General features: G+C 46.6%; 1 protein-coding gene across 1 annotated transcript in view; it reads left to right on the plus strand.

Annotated features, from left to right (window-relative positions):
* Positions 1-20112, plus strand: part of shroom4 (shroom family member 4) — a 40759-nt gene that overhangs the window by 16022 nt on the left and 4625 nt on the right. The window contains exons 3-8 of the mRNA XM_056443262.1: positions 9573-9770; positions 14745-16854; positions 16945-17286; positions 18085-18146; positions 18431-19381; positions 19499-20089. Of these exons, the coding sequence (XP_056299237.1) occupies positions 9573-9770; positions 14745-16854; positions 16945-17286; positions 18085-18146; positions 18431-19381; positions 19499-20089 (4254 nt within the window). The remainder of the gene's footprint in view (positions 1-9572; positions 9771-14744; positions 16855-16944; positions 17287-18084; positions 18147-18430; positions 19382-19498; positions 20090-20112) is intronic.

The following is a 20112-nucleotide window of genomic DNA, read 5'->3' on the forward strand; positions in this document are numbered from 1 at the left end:
AAATATTAGAATATCATGAAAAAGTATACTAGTAGGGTATTAAACAAATCACTTGAATCGTCTAATTAACTCGAAACACCTGGAAACACATTTTCAAATGTTTGATTTTGTTTTGCTGTTATAAATCTTTTTTTTTACTTGGTCTGAGGAAATATTCAAATTTTATGAGATAGGATTTTAGAGTTTTCTTAAGCTGTAGCCATAATCAGCAATATTAAAAGAATAAAAGGCTTGCAATATTTCAGTTGATTTGTAATGAATCCAGAATGCATGACATTTTTGTTTTTTTAATTGCATTACAGAAAATAAAGAACTTTATCACAATATTCTAATTTTCTGAGACAGTCCTGTATATGTGTGTATATATATATATTTATATATGTGTATATATATTTATATATGTATATATATACATACACTACTGTTTCAAAGCACTGTTTTTATAAATGAAGATATTAAATTAATCATAAACTCTCTACATAGTGAATGTGTAGATGACTATTCTCTGGTGTTAATGAAGTCTCTACAGAGGTGTGTAGAGGCCCATCTTAGAAGACTAGCGGAGGGGTAGAAAACCCTTAAAAACCCTATTTATGTGAGCGCAGTTGAAAACAGTTATGCTGGCGAGAGAAGCTATAAAACTGGCCTTCCTTTGAGCCACAAGAAGAACAACATTAATATTTACAATAAAAATCATTATTTATAACCTCGTCAATGTCTTGACTAGATTGTATATTCATTTTGCAATTAATATGAGAAATAAAAGTTTTCATGGAAAACACCAAATTATCCAAACTTTGACCATTAAGTCTAAACAGCGGACATTTAATCCCAGTTGCCTTGGATTGATATTTGAATATAGGATCTCAGAAGATTTGACTTGTTTTAATAACTGCTCACAGTTGCCATGGTGACGACCACAAATAGCCGCCGCTCCAGATTAAATCAGAAATGTCCCTTTCACGCCTGTTTTATATTTCATTTCTCTACATGTTTCTTTATCGCATTGCGGGAGGAACTCTGGCACATCTTTTCTCTCCTGAACCCTAAAATAGGCGCGTGACCTTTGACCTGCTCTTTTTATTTGGGGCTTTAAGTGTCAGATTTTCATTCCGATTATATTTCTGGAAAGGAAAGAATGCCGAGGGATGTTTTTGTTGGCTCGACATGGAAATGTTCCTTCTTTACTACTTCCTGTTTTCAGCGACCTTTTGTCAGATGTGTGTGTGTGTATGTTGGACATTCCTCACCGTTGGCTTCACTTCCTGTTTCCCCGCTCTACTTCCTGTCCAGCAAAAAACACTAGAGGAGAGAAGAAGAATTAATAATCATTAAGAGAGACGCTGACGGCTCTGTTTCATCTTCGCTACGCACTCAACATTTATTTTGGCGAGGTCTGGGGGGGGGGGGGGGGGGGCAGGAAGAGGAGATGAAGGGATGGAAACGGGAGAGTGGGTTAAGAGTCGGTGGGAAGTTGCGTTAAAATAAAACTTTGACAGACATTAAAACGTGAGGAGAAACGTATCGCTTGTTAGTTTTATTCAGAGACAAATATTAGTAATCTTGTTTACTTTTTTTATATTTACAGTTTTTAAATCACTGTTTTTTCTTTGTTTTTAATGATGTACTATTTTGTCCTTTTTTAACTATAATTACGTAACAGCTTTGATTTTATTTAATTTTTTACATACAAAACATTTGATAATAAAACATGATAATAAAACATATGATAATAAAACATGATAATAAAACATATGATAATAAACATGATAATCTTATAAAATCTCATTTATTATTACAGATTAAAGAGCAAACTGACTCACGGAGTATTTTGAATATATTTTATTATCTGAAGTATTTCACTCTTCGGTGATCCAGCTCAGTTTCAGTCCTCAGTGTTGAAAAGTTCACACAGTTTGTTTGTTTATTAGTTTTTTAGCATTAATTTGATACCTTTGTTTTCATCTTTTTTATCTTCTCATGTGTTCATGCCGACTCGCTCGCTGTAGTCTTGCTTGTTTCAGTCAGAAAAATAGCAAACACACACACACACACATACATACATAGACTACACACACACACACACACACATACATAGACTACACACACACACACATACATAGACTACACACATACATACATAGACTACACACACATACACACATACATACATAGACTACACACACACACACACATACATAGACTACACACATACATACATAGACTACACACACATACACACATACATACATAGACTACACACACACACACACACATACATACATAGACTACACACACACACACACATACATAGACTACACACACACACACATACATAGACTACACACACACACATACATAGACTACACACACACACATACATAGACTACACACACACACACACACATACATAGACTACACACACACACATACATAGACTACACACACACACACACACACACATACATAGACTACACACACACACATACATAGACTACACACATACATACATAGACTACACACACATACACATACATAGACTATACACACACACACATACATAGACTACACACACACACACATACATAGACTACACACACACACACATACATAGACTACACACACACACACACATACATAGACTACACACACACACACACATACATAGACTACACACACACACACACACACATACATAGACTACACACACACACACACACATCCCGTTTATATTTTCGTGCCACAGGGTCTGAGGACTGAAACAATCGTCTGCCGCTTCCCAAGCTGAACAATACACATTCCCCACATTCTTCAAGACACACACACATACACACGCACACACATATACACACACACGCGCGCACACACACACACACACACACAGTTTGTGACGCAGGTGTGAAAGTTGCCTTTTCTCTTTTTTGGAGAATTTAACCTTCAAAATATTCAGCAGAATGAAGAATAATGAACAGTGTGTGTGCGTGTGTGTGTGTGTGTGTGTGTGTGTGTGTGTGTGTGTGTCTCAGTGGGTGGTCTGCTACAGTTTATCTGTCTCCTCTGGCCTGGTTTTTATTAACTGGCCCATTAAACTGATACACGACACGAGCCTCACACCCACACACACACACAGAGAGAGGGAGAATTCCCATATCAATGCAGCCTGACTCGCCCAGTTATTGATGATTTAGTCTAAACATTTTTTTGAATTCATCACAAGTTGCCGACTTTTGATTTGATAGTTGATGTTAACTGATAAACAAACAAATAATAATAAATAACTAATAATGTTGATTAATAATAATGAATAACGCCAAATACAAAGAAACATCTTTGAGATTTTAACTCTAAATTCACAATCTCAGCTCTCAGAGCCTGAACATCAGATATTGTACAATCTTAACTAAGTGCCTCAAGTTCACACGCACCCACACACCCACACACACACACCCACACACACACACACACACACCGTCGGGGATCACGATGTAACAAACGGCGCATTGTGCTGCAGATGGCCGAGCAGACTTCACCCTTCCTGCCATCGACCTCGTCTCACTGAACTGATTACCTGGTGTGTGTGTGTGCGTGTGTGTATGTGTGTGCGTGCGTGTGTGTGTGTGTGTGTGTGTGTGCGCGCGCGCTTGCAATCAGTTTGTTTTCCCTGCCTTATGAGTCTTCATCACCCTTGATTATGGATCTCTGAATGACACACACACACATTTAGACATGCATCTACTGCTTACACACACACACACATCAAGCAAAGAAATAGCTCCTGATTGCAGGCGACACAAAGGGTTGTTTAGGCTTTCTCTCAAAGTTAAGGGAAGACCGGGAATGTGAGGAATCTGCTAACACACGCACACACACACGCACACACGCACACGCACACAGTGAACCCTTTGAAGCCCACCGAGGGCCTCGTGTCATTGGCTGTCTGCTGTTGTGAACTTGAGAACCTTTGGGACAAGTTCAGTGTTGTTGTCCGGATCAATCCTCGTGTTCCTGTGGTTCCACCACTAGGGGGCGACACTCGCTGCAGTGGTCCAGGAGCCGGTTCACTCCGAATATTAAAACCTTTATTTATATATGATATATGAAACAGGGCCAGGAGCGCCACCACTTCCAACTGCTCCTCTGCTTTCTGGGCGAGTCTCCTCCTCTTCCTCCGTCTCCTCCACTCACTTCTTCTTGACCCCCTGCAGACCTCCTGCAGACCCCCGCGTCTCTCACGCCCCTCGTCTTTCACCACGTCATGTTTTTCTCGTCTCTCGGCCAGACCGAGGAAAAAATGTCAAGAAAGCCCCCTCGCCCGTCCAACACACACACACACACACACACAGGAGGAAGTACCTCTGCCCCCCCCCCCCCCCCTCGTCAAACAATAACAGTGTGGAACTCTGGGTATTATTTTAGCAGCAGCACTTTATCTGCTCTCCACAATACTTCCTCTCCCACTGACTCACACATCCTGCCTGGGAGGGGGCGAGAGAGGCAGGGAGATAGAGGGGGAGAGAGAGAGGGAGAGGGAGGGAGAGATAGAGAAGCTGGGAGAGAGGAAGGGAGAGACTGGCAGGGAGAGAGAGAGAGATAGAGAGAGAGGCTGGGAGAGAGAGAGAGGCAGGGAGATAGATAGAGAGAGAGAGGGAGGGAGGGAGAGAGAGAGAGGCAGGGAGATAGAGGGGGAGAGAGGGAGAGGGAGGGAGAGATAGAGAAGCTGGGAGAGAGGGAGAGACTGGCAGTGAGAGAGAGAGAGAGGCTGGGAGAGAGGGAGGGAGAGAGAGAGAGAAAGAGGCTGGGAGAGAGGGAGGGAGGGAGAGAGAGAGAGAGAGGGAGAGAGAGAAAGAGGCTGGGAGAGAGGGAGAGAGAGAGAGGGGAGAGAGAGAGAGAGAGAGAAAGAGGCTGGGAGAGAGGGAGAGAGAGAGAGGGAGAGAGAGAGGGAGAGAGAGAAAGAGGCTGGGAGAGAGGGAGAGAGAGGGAGAGAGAGAGAGAGAGAGAGAGAGAGAGAGGGAGAGAGAGAGAGGGAGAGAGAGAAAGAGGCTGGGAGAGAGGGAGGGAGAGAGAGAGAGAGCTCTCTCCCAGAGAGGGGAGGGGGAGGAGAGCAGCCGGGTGGTTTCTCTACTTCTTCAGAAGGACTTCAGCTCTTGGACCGTTTCCTCCGATGTCCCCAAACCAAAGACACAGGTCTTGAGAGTGTAACTATATATAAATATAGATATAGTTACATCTTCTCTCCGAGGAGACACTCGGCTCTCTGAAGCGGACCTGAACCGGACCGGGGGACGGGATGCTCCAGAGTCCGGTAGAGTCTCAGGTAGAGTCTCAGGACGTCCATCACATGACGCCTGGCTCTTCTTCTTCTTCTTCTTCTTCACTCTCTTTTAATCGACCGCTCCGTCTCTGCTGTTCGTTCCTCACTGTATCTTGTGTGTGTGTGTGTGTGTGTGTGTGATTATGCGTGTCTGACCTTTTGTCAGTCAGCTGTTTTCTGACCGCTACATTCCAGCTCCATTGAGGCTCATTCAGAGGATCCTCGCTCCTCTCCGCTTGAGCCTCTTCAGTTTGTTTGTTTGTTTGTCAATCCCTCCACTTTGAGGCGAGCGTGTCTTTGTCTTCGGCGTGTCGAGGACACGCTGTCGTCTCCCCTGCGTCAAAGAGTTATCACAAGAAGAAAACAACAAATCTGATGTCTCCAAATATGTGATAGTGACGTTGTCGTGCCGACCGTCTGAAGGCAAAACAACAACAACAGGGAGAACAACAGGAACATGACATCACCAGGAGGGACGCCACTTAAAACCAGGACAGACTGTACGACATCTAGAAGACGAGATGTCACCGTGGATATTCCTCCCAGAGCTTTTAAAAGCATAAAGGAAGCATGATGTTGGTTATTAGGCATTGTTCTCTCCTCTTATTGTTATCCTGTATTATTGTTATCTCGTCTTATTGTTATCCTGTATTATTGTTATCTCGTCTTATTGTTATCCTGTATTATTGTTATCTCCTCTTATTGTTATCCTGTATTATTGTTCTCTCCTCTTATTGTTATCCTGTATTATTGTTATCTCGTCTTATTGTTATCCTGTATTATTGTTCTCTCCTCTTATTGTTATCCTGTATTATTGTTCTCTCCTCTTATTGTTATCCTGTATTATTGTTATCTCGTCTTATTGTTATCCTGTATTATTGTTATCTCGTCTTATTGTTATCCTGTATTATTGTTCTCTCCTCTTATTGTTATCCTGTATTATTGTTATCTCGTCTTATTGTTATCCTGTATTATTGTTCTCTCCTCTTATTGTTATCCTGTATTATTGTTATCTCGTCTTATTGTTATCCTGTTTTATTGTTCTCTCCTCTTATTGTTATCCTGTATTATTGTTCTCTCCTCTTATTGTTATCTCGTCTTATTGTTATCCTGTTTTATTGTTCTCTCCTCTTATTGTTATCCTGTATTATTGTTCTCTCCTCTTATTGTTATCCTGTATTATTGTTCTCTCCTCTTATTGTTATCCTGTATTATTGTTCTCTCCTCTTATTGTTATCCTGTATTATTGTTCTCTCCTCTTATTGTTCTCTCATCTTATTGTTATCCTGTTTTATTGTTCTCTCCTCTTATTGTTATCTCGTCTTATTGTTATCTTGTTTCATTGTTATCCTGTTTTATTGTTCTCTCCTCTTATTGTTATCCTGTATTATTGTTCTCTCCTCTTATTGTTATCCTGTATTATTGTTCTCTCCTCTTATTGTTATCCTGTATTATAGTTATCTCGTCTTATTGTTATCCTGTATTATTGTTATCTCGTCTTATTGTTATCCTGTATTATTGTTCTCTCCTCTTATTGTTATCCTGTATTAATGTTCTCTCCTCTTATTGTTCTCTCATCTTATTGTTATCCTATTTTATTGTTCTCTCCTCTTATTGTTATCTCGTCTTATTGTTATCTTGTTTCATTGTTATCCTGTTTTATTGTTCTCTCCTCTTATTGTTATCCTGTATTATTGTTCTCTCCTCTTATTGTTATCCTGTATTATTGTTATCTCCTCTTATTGTTATCCTGTATTATTGTTATCTCGTCTTATTGTTATCCTGTATTATTGTTATCTCGTCTTATTGTTATCCTGTTTTATTGTTCTCTCCTCTTATTGTTATCCTGTTTTATTGTTCTCTCCTCTTATTGTTATCCTGTATTATTGTTCTCTCCTCTTATTGTTATCTCGTCTTATTGTTATCTTGTTTCATTGTTATCCTGTTTTATTGTTATCTCGTCTTATTGTTATCCTGTATTATTGTTATCTCCTCTTATTGTTATCCTGTTTTATTGTTATCTCGTCTTATTGTTATCCTGTATTATTGTTCTCTCCTCTTATTGTTATCCTGTATTATTGTTATCTCGTCTTATTGTTATCCTGTATTATTGTTATCTCGTCTTATTGTTATCCTGTTTTATTGTTCTCTCGTCTTATTGTTATCCTGTATTATTGTTCTCTCCTCTTATTGTTATCCTGTATTATTGTTCTCTCCTCTTATTGTTATCCTGTATTATTGTTATCTCGTCTTATTGTTATCCTGTATTATTGTTATCTCGTCTTATTGTTATCCTGTTTTATTGTTCTCTCGTCTTATTGTTATCCTGTTTTATTGTTCTCTCCTCTTATTGTTATCCTGTATTATTGTTCTCTCCTCTTATTGTTATCCTGTATTATTGTTATATCGTCTTATTGTTATCCTGTATTATTGTTATCTCGTCTTATTGTTATCCTGTTTTATTGTTCTCTCCTCTTATTGTTATCTCGTCTCATTGTTATCTTGTTTCATTGTTATCTCGTCTTATTGTTATCTTGTTTCATTGTTATCTCGTCTTATTGTTATCTTGTTTCATTGTTATCTCGTCTTTATTGTTCTCCGTCTGACTTTGGAGTCGTTGGTTTGGATTTTCCTGTTGTCGTTCTCTGAAAAGCTAAACTTGGGTTTGATAATAGTATTTATGAGACGGTTCCCACACAAGTTGACGCACACACACAGAGACAGACAAAAACACACACACGTACACACACACACACAGACAAATACATACGAACACACACACACAGACACACACAGCTCTGTATGAACTTTCTCAGGATACTTTTAGGACGTTGTCAGAGGACCAATCAGGAGGCTCAGATAAAATCCCTCTAAAGGAGCGAGAACCTGTTTATTTTGGATACGGTTCTCCTGCTTCATCATCAACAATAACAAAGGGTTCTCCTGCGTTATGAACAATAACAAAAGGTTCTCCTGCGTTATCAACAATAACAAAGGGTTCTCGTGGAGCCAAGGCCACATTCCTCTCTTAAAAGTCTGGAATAACCAGGATAGTGAACTCCGTGCCTCGAGTCGGTTCAGGAAAGTCCAAATCCAGTTTGAGTCTTTCTAAACTCAATCGAGTCCAAGTCGAGTCTCGGGTCCTTTAAATAATGCCGAGTCAGCGCCGCTTGTTGTTTTCATTCATTTGTTTCCGTTGAGGTTTTCACAACTGTTATTAATCTGTAAGGCAAAACCAGCGTGGTCCATTCAGACTCCTGAGAATGAGCTTTCTCTCTTTGTATCCCCACACACACAAACACAAACACACACACACACACTGGCGTACATACGGGATGGGAAGTCTGCATGAGTGGATTAGTGAACATCACGGGACTCACTGGAACTTACCGTCCATGTCGGATGAGTTTTTAATGGCCGTTTCCACAGAGTCCGGCTTGGCCCGGTACCTCTGCAGGTTTTATTTAAAGCCCGGGTCCTGAGAGACACTTGAACTGTGGCTGTCGTCTGGATGATTCATCGTATGAGGACCCACATTTAATGAAGATTAAAAGGGTTTGAAACGAGAGGAAGTTGCAAAATTGAAAAAGTGATTCACTGCGTAGAAAATTTAAGAAATCAGCTTAATTTATCTGTGGCACGATTAGACTCGAAATAGCACAACATTTATCTCCCCTGACCACCAGGGGGCGACTCCTCTGGTTGTATAGAAGTCTATGCTTCATGTGTTAAAGCTGCATTCTCTCTCCTGACCACCAGGGGGCGACTCCTCTGGTTGTATAGAAGTCTATGCTTCATGTGTTAAAGCTGCATTCTCTCTCCTGACCACCAGGGGGCAACTCCTGGTTGTATAGAAGTCTATGCTTCATGTGTTAAAGCTGCATTCTCTCTCCTGACCACCAGGGGGCAACTCCTCTGGTTGTATAGAAGTCTATGCTTCATGTGTTAAAGCTGCATTCTCTCTCCTGACCACCAGGGGGAGACTCCTCTGGTTGTATAGAAGTCTATGCTTCATGTGTTAAAGCTGCATTCTCTCTCCTGACCACCAGGGGGCAACTCCTCTGGTTGTATAGAAGTCTATGCTTCATGTGTTAAAGCTGCATTCTCTCTCCTGACCACCAGGGAGCAACTCCTGGTTGTATAGAAGTATATGCTTACAAATCAGATCATAAACTCCACGTATGCAGGATTTCTTTACTTTTGCCTAATGAATCGGCCTCTGTCAAGATGAGTTTCCTTAACCCTCCCCTCTGTCTCACAGGCGCAGCGTTCCTCTCCTCCGGCCTAACTCCTGGCACCTGGCGAAGCTGTCGGAGCCGCCCCTGCCCCCCCCGCCACCGCCACCTCCGCCCCGCCTGCCCTCCGCCGACTCCCCGCCGCTGCCCCCGCCCCCCCCTCTGTCTGCCATGCAGCTCCACCCCGGCTCGTACACACTACCCTGGCAAGCGACCGACAACAGGTGAGCAATACATCAGCTTGCTAGCTTATTAAAAGTGTTATTTTAATATATATATAGTTTCAAACATTATCAGGGCTTAAAATATTACACTGACTAATTAATATACTTAATTTAAGGTTAAAGAAAGAATTATTAACACTTGAGAGCATTTGAAAGTCTAATAATTATATATATATATATTAAAAAAAAATTAAAGGCAAACTTTGCATTGAAAGTCACATTTTTAAATCTTCTATAAATATGCGGTGGTGATGTCATCCTCTGCTGAATACGTCCACGTCCTCCTCCCAGCTGTGGGCTTGATTCACACAATGCGTCTGTGTGAAAAGGTGACATCACCGCGTCCGACGAATGTCAACACGCCCACGCAGGAAGCCCATTGGTCTATTTTTGGCTCCAACCAATCAGAACCATTCCTTTATCCTCTGGGCACCAGGTGTGTGTTTTTGTTTACTTCAGAAGAGAAGTTGTTGTGTTGATCCACAGGAGCCTTCAAGACAATCTGAAGGGCTGAGAGTGACACGGGCTCCCAGCTGTTTGTGGAGGAATGCATTGAGCTGGGCACTTTTAAGCGGGTTGCAAAGGATTCTGGGTAGTTACCGCTCTTTATTTTTACCGGATTTTTTTTTTTTGCATGTTTGAAGTTACACAATAAGGAAATTACACGATAATGATAAATGCTCCTCCGTAATGTAATAGTAGGAAAAGATAATAGATATTAATAACTTATAATATATATATATATATACAATATTATTGTTAAAGATTACTAACATTAGCCTGTTGCTCCGAATAACTAATTGTTTTTATTATCAATCAATTTGGTGATTAATGAAGTATAGGATGTGGGGAAAATAGAGAAAAATTACATCTCTGACCTATAAATAATAACAATAACCTTTATTTGTATCACACTTTTCTCGTGCGATAACAATATACTTTAAATAATATACAATTGAAGGTATTTCTAGGCGGTTAATAGTCTCATTTTGGGTATTTATACCCCACAAAGAAGTGGCTCAGGTTGAACATAAAGAAGTCGTCTTTGTTTTGCTGGATGATCTCATGAAGCCGAACATCACAAAGAGGAAGTGGCACAATAAAAACATTCTTTGTCAGTGTTATGGCCGCGGCGCGTCGGCGGCGTCCGGTTCTGATAGGAGGCCGTGATCCACGATGACACCACGAGACGGAGGAGTCCCACGAGGGTCAGATAGCTGTGTGTGTGTGTGTGTGTGGGGGGGGGGGGTTCTCATTCCCACAGTGTGTCCTGCCACACACACACACACACACATACAGTATCAGATGCATAACTCCAGACAATGGCGTGCGAGTCTCGGAGCGTGTGGACAAAGAGAGGAAGACGTTCAAGAAGCTTGTGTGAAGGAGTTGGACATTGTGTACAGTTTGCATCACACACACACACACACACACACACACGACTCATCGTCTCTCGCTCACACGCTCCACGTGGCCGTCTGATTGGCCGGGGAGTGGACAGTCATTTCCTGTCCAGCTCCCGGCTCACTTCCTGTCTTCCCGGGTCAAGTCCGTGCCGCCTCTCTCCTTTCCCCTTCACGGCTCACTTCCTGTCAGGACCGCGTTCTCATGCCGATAAGGGAACCTCAGTGAGGTTCTCACACCTCTCTTAGCGGCCATTGTTCTCCATACGGTTCACTGACCAGCGTCACGTCTCATCAGACTGAGTTGTTTTTAAGGAAAATGTACCCATTAGTGACGTGGAGATGCCATGTATCCGGCTCTGGTAAGCTACCTGTCAATCACATTAAGCCCCGCCCCTAAAGCGTCCCCTGCTCTATGGTCTGTTTACCTCTAAATGACCATAAAGTATAAATGATGACATCATGCTGTGTAGAAGAAGACTTGAAACTAGAGACTGAGACATAAACTCATGTTTACAATATTTACTGAGGGAATACATCAGGAGAAGTAGAGTCACGATTATGGCTGCAACTAACGATTATTTTGATATTCGATTAATCGGTTGATTATTTTATCGATTAATCGGATAAAAAAACAAAAAAACATTCATTTTCAACCCTTTATTCAAAACAGGGTCCGTACGGTCATGGAAAACCTGGAAAAGTCATGGAATTTTTTAATGGCTATTAGCAGGCCTAGAAAAGTAATTGAAAAAATAAAATCCCAAAATATTTGGAAAAGTAATGCAAATTTGTTTTAATCAAATGTTAATTTACACACTATATATACGGTATGCTTTGGAATTCTCATTGTTATTTTAAATACTACATCTTCTCATTTTGTCACGTAGAGACAGAGTTTTCACAAAATGTTTAATCATGGAAATTTGGTTTAGTCATGGAAAGGTCCTGAAGATCCACTGGTCACCATGGTGATGAACCTGTTCACTGGTCACCATGGTGATGAACCTGTTCACTGGTCACCATGGTGATGAACCCGTCACAAACAGACTCACAGCTTTCCTCTCCTGAGCAGTGGTCCCCATGTGGCCCCCTGAACAATATCAGAGACGCGTTACGATTTTTTATTTTTTTCACCTGGCCCGCTGCCGTGAGATTTGCAGCGAGCGCGGAAAAAATGTGGTGGTGGCTCTTCACAATAGAACATCTTTGATGGGACGTCGTGTCGCGTCGGCCAATCAGCGTTCAGATGTCCACAGCGTTTGGGAAGTTAGGTTAGCTTGCTGCTGCTGTTAAAGTACCGTCGTTAGTCACGCGCTGTGGCTCGTATTTAAAAGTCTGATCGACGCAGCAGCGCCAGGATCAGTCGGCTTATCCGCCGCTTTTCTAAAAATGAAAACCGCCGCCATCCGCCAATACGGAATAAATAAACGTTGCCTTTCGTTCTCTCCAAATAAATGCCACACACGCCGTGACGCCCACCGTGCGGTGTCTGGGTTCATAACGTGACCCGGAGGCGCACTACCGTGAATGTCTCCGACGACGTGAAGGACTTCCGCATCCAGCGCCACGTGAGCAGCAGCAATTAGATTCAACAGAGGAACAGCTCAGCGCTGATTGGCTCTCTCTCCCACCGCTAAGCTCTGGTTTCTCCTGAGCCGCTCTTGCCAACTCAACTTTGTTTATACTCCGTGACTTATTGAGCGTCAGAATAATCATGGACACAACGAATCGATAATGAAATTCGTTGGCAACTATTTTAATAATCGATTTTTATCGATTTTATCGATTCGTTGTTGCAGCCCTAGTCACGATATAGACTTATATACAACCAGAGGAGTCTCCCCCTGGTGGTCAGGAGAGAGAATGAAGCTTTAACACATGAAGCATAGACTTATATACAACCAGAGGAGTCTCCCCCTGGTGGTCAGGAGAGAGAATGAAGCTTTAACACATGAAGCATAGACTTCTATACAACCAGAGGAGTCTCCCCCTGGTGGTCAGGAGAGAATGAAGCTTTAACACATGAAGCGTAGACTTCTATACAACCAGAGGAGTCGCCCCCTGGTGGTCAGGAGAGAGAATGCAGCTTTAACACATGAAGCATGAGCTTCTATACAACCAGAGGAGCCCCCTGGTGGTCAGGAGAGAGAATGCAGCTTTAACACATGAAGCATAGACTTCTATACAACCAGAGGAGCCCCCTGGTGGTCAGGAGAGAGAATGCAGCTTTAACACATGAAGCGTAGACTAAAATACAACCAGAGGAGTTTGGTACACTGCATACAAATAACTTAACATTTACCAAAAGATTAACGCAGACTTGATGCCCACAGAGTTGGATTCCACACATTTTAAGAGCCAGATTGTGAAACTGTGCAGAAATTCATGAAAAAACAAAGGCCGCCAAACCAATTCCATTCTTTTCATTCAACACCAAAGAATCCCTTCGGAAAATAGGTGCGATATAAATAGTGGAACAAATCCACATTTTTATGCCTGGGTTGTAAACCGTAAAAACCACAGAAGCAGCCCGGGGGATCGACTCCGTCCTCTAGGATCAAAGCTCGCTTGAGAAATGTCTCCTTGGCCATTTCCCCTATTGTATCAATAAGCAACATCAGAGAGAGAGACATGGCGGCGAGTGACCGCTCTCTCTTTGTAGGAAAGAGAACAAACCGCACACAAGAGGAACATTACATTTCTGTGGCGGCCTTTACAGATTGTATTCCAACCACGTAGAAAAACACTGGGTGTCCTTTCCTTCTGGAGCAATCGATACCTCCTAGTCCCTAAGCGCTCCCTATCCTGTAAAGAACTCCCCGTCACCTCAGCTGATGTGGTTCTCCTCCAAAGACGTTCTTCTTTCTGTATTTCTTTGTGGCCGTTAGGAGTAGAATGAGGGGAGTGATGTGCAGCTTGACTCAACATCGTGGTCGTGGAAGACCCTCGAGGTCCGAAGGTCTTTCCTCGTCTGAATCTGAGGGCAGCAGGTGCCACGTGTTGCACAGATTGTGAAGTTCTATGGATCAAATTTGGGCTTTTTTGGGCTGTATAAACAGCTATTTCGTTAGCTCAGGCGACTAGCTAGCTAGCGTTAGCTTCCGCCGTTCCAGGAGCGGCGGGACCGGTCGACTCGCAGGTATACCGCGGACGGTACTGGAGCCGTCCGGTCAACGGGAACACATTTGATTTCATTTCATGGTGTCTGGCATTGGAATAAATCAACATTTATTGTAAAGGAGACAGGAAGAAAGGAATAAAAGGAAGAGAGGAATGAAAGGAAGAGAGGAATCACAGGGATGACTTGGGATATTTTGGCTCCGGGGCAGATTGAGTTTGATGAGGAGGAAATCCCTCTCCGGGCTTTAAGAGGCTTCCTCCGAGTGCCTTTGAAGTCACGGGGATCTGATGGGAAACAGACGCCCAGCTGTGCGGTTGGAACGTTGCTCTGTGTTTCGGGGTGGAAATGGCAACTTGACAGTTTATTGAGTCTGAAGATCTCCTTTAATCTCAACGGGATAACCAGAGTCTACTGGAGTTGACCTCCTTCGTCTCCTTGCCTTTGCAGCGACTTGTCCTTGCAGTGGGGTCAGATGTCGAGACCGTACTCCTCCACGGACCGCAGCAGCTCCCTGGGCTCCATGGAGAGCTTGGACGCGCCGACCGCCACCGCGCAGCCGTACTCGGACTCCCCCGTGGACCCCACCCTCTTCACCGACAAGAGGGACTCGGCCTACAGCTCCTTCTCCGCCAGCTCCAACGCGTCCGACTACGCGGCGGTGCCGCTGAGGCCCGGCGACGCCTGCTCCATGGACAACCTCCTCCAGGGCCTGGGGCCGGCCTGTCGGGGGTACCCCGGCGGCGGCGGCGACGCCTCGACCCCGGGGAGTTCCTCTGGCGAGGCCCCGGGCGAGGTGCAGCTGATCCTACTCAAGTCCAGGTCCCTGACCAGGCCCCGGACCAGGCCCGTGGAGGTGAAAGAGAGGCCTTCCTCCTGCTGCTACGAGGGAGGAGACTTTGAGATCAGTAGAAATGGAGAGAGAGGAAGTGAGAGAAGGATGACGCCTCCTCAGCCTCCGACGAGGAAGGACAGCTTCATGGCGACCCAGACTCAGCCCAATGGCGCCAACAAATGTTGCGTCACCGCTCCGACGGAAGATTCCGGTGTTTCTTTTTACCGTGACGGAAACAAGCCCTCTCTGGACGCTGGATCGGGAGTTCTCAACGGCTTCCCCGCACCGGAAGACGGGGACAAGACGGGGGATTCACAAGAGGACACCTCGGACTACATCCCAAGAGGGACGGAAGACGCGAGACACGTCCGACGTGATCCTCGCGCCAATAAAGACTACGATTCACGGCCGGCCTCGGATCCCCTCTCCGGTCCAGTGACGGCCTCGCCGGCAGAACCCTCCGTCGTGGGTCAAGAGGAGTCTCGCGTCACGCACTCCCAGACCGAGCGCTCCTCGACGGGGCTCCGTCGGCACAGCGCCCCCGATAATCCGTCGGACGCTCCCGATCCCGCCTCCTCGCGGTGGGAAGACCGAGAGGCGTCTCGCGACCGCCTCCACGCTCCCTCAGACAAGTGGTCCCCGACCCCAGGATCTGTGTTCGTAGACGGGGAGGATGACGACGGAGACTCCGGGGAAAGGCCGGAAGGGGTGGAAGTGAATGGTGGGCTCCACCCCCCATGGGGCCGCTCCGTGAGCGTACCGGGGGACCCCACCGGGCCCTCAACCCCGGGAAGGTTGCGCTCTGACCCGCTAGAGAGAGATTTTGTGCCTCTTAGTGCTGCCGCCAGTGTGGATACGTTACTGGGAGAGCACAGGCAGCTGGAAGGAGGGGGAAGTGGAGGTCAAAGTAAAGAGGGTGTAGCAGAAGAGACGGAGGTCAAGAAGTTGAACGAGCCCCGGAACTATCGGCGAAACCGCCGCCGCAGCGAGCGGTTTGCCACGAACCTCCGCAACGAGATCCAGAGGAAGAAGGCCCAGCTTCAGAGGAGCCACGGCCCAGGACGGCTGCTCTGCAGTGGGGAGACGGTGCCGGAGGAAGAGGGTCCAGACCTCCACGAGGAGGGGGCGGACCCGGAACCTCCTGCGAGCGCCAGAGTCGCATTCGGCTCGCCGGTCGGCCCCCGAGAGCTCGAAGGAGCGGGTGAGTCCAACGCCGACGCGTCGCGGACTCCAAACAACGTCCCGTTCGGGTCCGTCCAGGTCCTGGATCCGGGGGTGCCCAGTTTTGGCGTCGGGGTCCGAGTCGTGGAGGAACCGGCGCCCGCCGGCAAAGCCCGCCGCTGGCGTTGGACCCCCGAGCATAAACTGCAACCGGAACCCGAGCGGCGGTGCGGCGTCTCGGGGGAGGCGGGGTCTCGCCACGGGGTCTGCACCTTCACCTCCTCCTCGCGCCGCCGCTCCTCTTCCAGCTCTCGGGCGGACGAGTCGGACATCCTTCCGTTCGCAGACAGAATGAAGTTCTTCGAGGAGACGAGCAGGAGCGCCGCCGCGCCTCCCGTCTCGAAGAAGCCGGAGCTCGCCCAGAGGAGGTACTCCTACCAGGGGGGGCTCCAGGAGGAGAGCGCGCCCCCGCCCCAGAGCCAGGAGGCCAGGAGGATGTCCGTGAGCACCGGCATGGAGAGGCAGAGGGAGAAGCAGAGGGAACAGGCGAGAGAGAGGGAGGAGAGAGAGAGGGAGGAGAGGGCGAGGGAGAGAGAGAGGGAGAGGGAGGAGAGGGCGAGGGAGAGAGAGGAGAGGGAGGAGTTGGCGATGGAGAGGGCGAGACTGAAGGAGATGGAGAGGGAGGAGATGGAGTTGGTGATGGAGAGAGCGGAGAGGGCGAGGCAGTGGGAGAAAGAAAGGGAAAAGGAGGCGGAGTGGGCCAGAGAGAAGGAACGACTGAAGGAGAAAGAGAGAGAGAGGGAGAAAGAGAGAGAGAGAGAGAGGGAAGACGACGCTCAGGAGTTTTACAGCAACGCAGGAAGAAACCGAGACTTCCAGAGTCGAGCCCCGAGGCCGTCGGCCTTCCATCCCGTCAACGCCCCGTCAACACCGCTCCTGGAGAACCAGCAGCCTCATCGCCATGGTTACGCGGGGAGGAGCTACACGCCCACAGAGGTACGAGTCACCGATCAATCAATTCAGTTTTTATTCATGTAGCACCTTTCAAACTCACGTGATTGACAAGAAAAAACTAAATAAATAATAAATAAATAAAAATGAACAAATACATAATTAATTAATTAATAAAAATTAACAAAATAAATAAAAATTATCAAATATATAAATAAATATTAACGAATAAATAATAAATTAATAAAAATTAACAAATAAATAAAATACAACACTGAATAAATTGATCATGGTTAAACAGTTAACAGTAAATTACAGTTAAATGAATTAAGAAATATAATGTGTATACATACAAATTTAAAACATAGAATAAGAAATGTTATACGATCAGACTGAACAAATCAATCAACCAGGTTTTACTTTCAATTAAATAAATATCTGAACTCAATAACAAAGCTCCAGGGAACAACAACATGGAAACAAACAAAAATGTTAAAGTTGGTTGGCAACTATTTTACAATTGATTAATTATTATCTTTTATGAAAAATCCCACAACATATGTTTAATTAAGTCCTTTATTTTTGTAAACTGACACTAAACACTTTCAAAAACAGACTCTTATATTGTTTATTATATTCTGTGAACCGTTTCTGATTCTGACCTTAAAATATTTTAAACATTAACTTTTGGACTTAAGTGATTTGAAGACTTCTCTGTATTTTATATATTATTTAATGAATTGTCAGATTTATGATAATATAAAACTACTTCTAATAAAATAGTTCCCCTCGACACTTCCCTCCATTTATTAATTAACCGGGCTTTAAAAACGCCTTCCGCAGATGCATCCTGCCCGGCAACAGGAAACGTCCAAGCTCAACAGGAAGAACAGCCTGACTGAGAGGTGAGCCACACACACACACACACACACATTTTCTGACTTGATTGACCTTCTGTATTTGGCCTCATTCGGGGGGGGGAATCCCACTCAGTCATGCCCGGCTGTGTTTTGACTATAATGAGCTCTAAGTGTGCGGAGCAATCATCCTGTAATGGTATGTGGCTGTATGCTGGTTCCTGTAGAGAGGGTGGGCCTAAGCCCCGCCTCTCAAACGCAGACCAGCCAATCATAGAGCCAAGAAACAATAGAACATCTGAATGAATTGACCCTTTGACCTCCACCTTCAGGGACTCCAGCTGGAGGCAGGAGTCCAGACCTCCAGAGGGGGTCGGTCCTCAGCAGCCGGGTCGACGGGACCGCCGACCGGCCGACGATCCCAACGGACATGCCTCCGACGCCCCCCCGCCGGCCCCCCTCTCCCTGCGAGGACGAGCCATGTCCGAGAACGACCTCCGCTGGTCGCCGTCGATTTTCTCGACGGCCGGCCGGACCCTGAGCGAGGTGGAGGAGGGAGCGGGCGGAGTCGGGGGAGGAGGGAAAGCCGCCGCCCACGACAGGAAGAAGAAGACGCCGCCTCCGCCGAGGCCGCCGCCCCCGAAGTGGGAGCAGTTCCACCGCAGGCGTGCGTCCCACCACGCCTTGTTCACCTCCCCGTCGCCGCCCCGCCCCGCCCCCACGTCGCATTGCTCCTCCACCCCCCCCTCCTCCTGCGTCCCTCCGCCCGAAACGGCCCGACGGAGGTCCTACAGTCTTCCCCCGGAGAGGCGGGAGGTCTCCGACGGCTGCCTGCGATGCAGCTGCGGCCAAGCCAAGGAGCTTCCCCACGCCTCGGCCAATCAGAATCAACCTCAAACACAGGAACAACCCTCCTACCCCTCGACCAATCAGAATCAACCTCAATCACAGGAACAATCCTCCTCCTACGCCTCGGCCAATCAGAATCAACCTCAAACACAGGAACAACCCTCCTCCTACCCCTCGACCAATCAGAATCAACCTCAATCACAGGAACAACCCTCCTCCTACGCCTCGGCCAATCAGAATCAGGCTGAATCCCGGGAGCCGGGCGGCTTTGCCGTCTCTCCGCCCAGTCCCATGTTCTCCAGGCGGAGCTTCAGGCCGGTGGCTCCGCCCCCAAAAGAGAGGGACCCGAGGGGCTCGTATGGCGGGCCTCGGGAGAGGGTGGAGGTCTCCCCATCGCTTCCTCCACCTCCACCAGCGGCGAGCAGGAGGCCCAGGTGAGCTCGGGACCGCCACTCGGTGAAGCCAACAAAAATGGCCGCCATTGTTTTTTAAATTTGAGTCATAAAATATATTTTTCTTTTCTTCTCTCAATTCTATTTGTGTCTCTGCAGTTTCTCCGAGACGATCGACGACCGGGGCGGAGTGCCGGGGACGGCTCAGCCGGGGACGGCTCAGCCGGGGGCCGAGTGGCCGAGAGCCCCGTCTCCCAGAGTTCATAGCGACTCGAACCCGCCGCCGCCGCCCGGCGTGCAGAACGGCGGCGTCCCGCCTCCCGGGTCGTACTTCTCGATGCACCGCGAGCAGCAGCTCCGGGGCTTCCGGAGCGTCGAGCCGCGGACGGAGCCGGAGACGCCCCTCGGTCCGAGTCCCGCCCTCAGCCTGGAGGCGGAGCTAGACGTTCCCATGGAGACGGACATCGACGACTTCCAGGAGGACGAGGACGACGGCGCCGGCGGCCGGCAGCGGGTCACCAGCGAGCTGCCTTGCTTCGCGCTGCCGGTCACGGTCCTGGAGACGGACATCGACACGGTGGCATCGCCGCCGGAGGAAGAGGAGGAGGAGGAGGAGGAAGAGGCCGGGGACGCAGAGAGGCTGAGCCTGGAGGAGGAGCTCTTCCCCCACAGCGGCGAGGGAGAGGCGGGCCGGGAGAGCTGGAGAGGAAGCTGCCAAACCACGGAGCACAACGCCGACAGCCTGGACAGGTGACGACCTTTGACCCCTCAAC

The sequence above is a fragment of the Pseudoliparis swirei genome, chromosome 21, assembly GCF_029220125.1.
Source record: "Pseudoliparis swirei isolate HS2019 ecotype Mariana Trench chromosome 21, NWPU_hadal_v1, whole genome shotgun sequence".
Taxonomy (NCBI): Eukaryota; Metazoa; Chordata; class Actinopteri; order Perciformes; family Liparidae; genus Pseudoliparis; species Pseudoliparis swirei.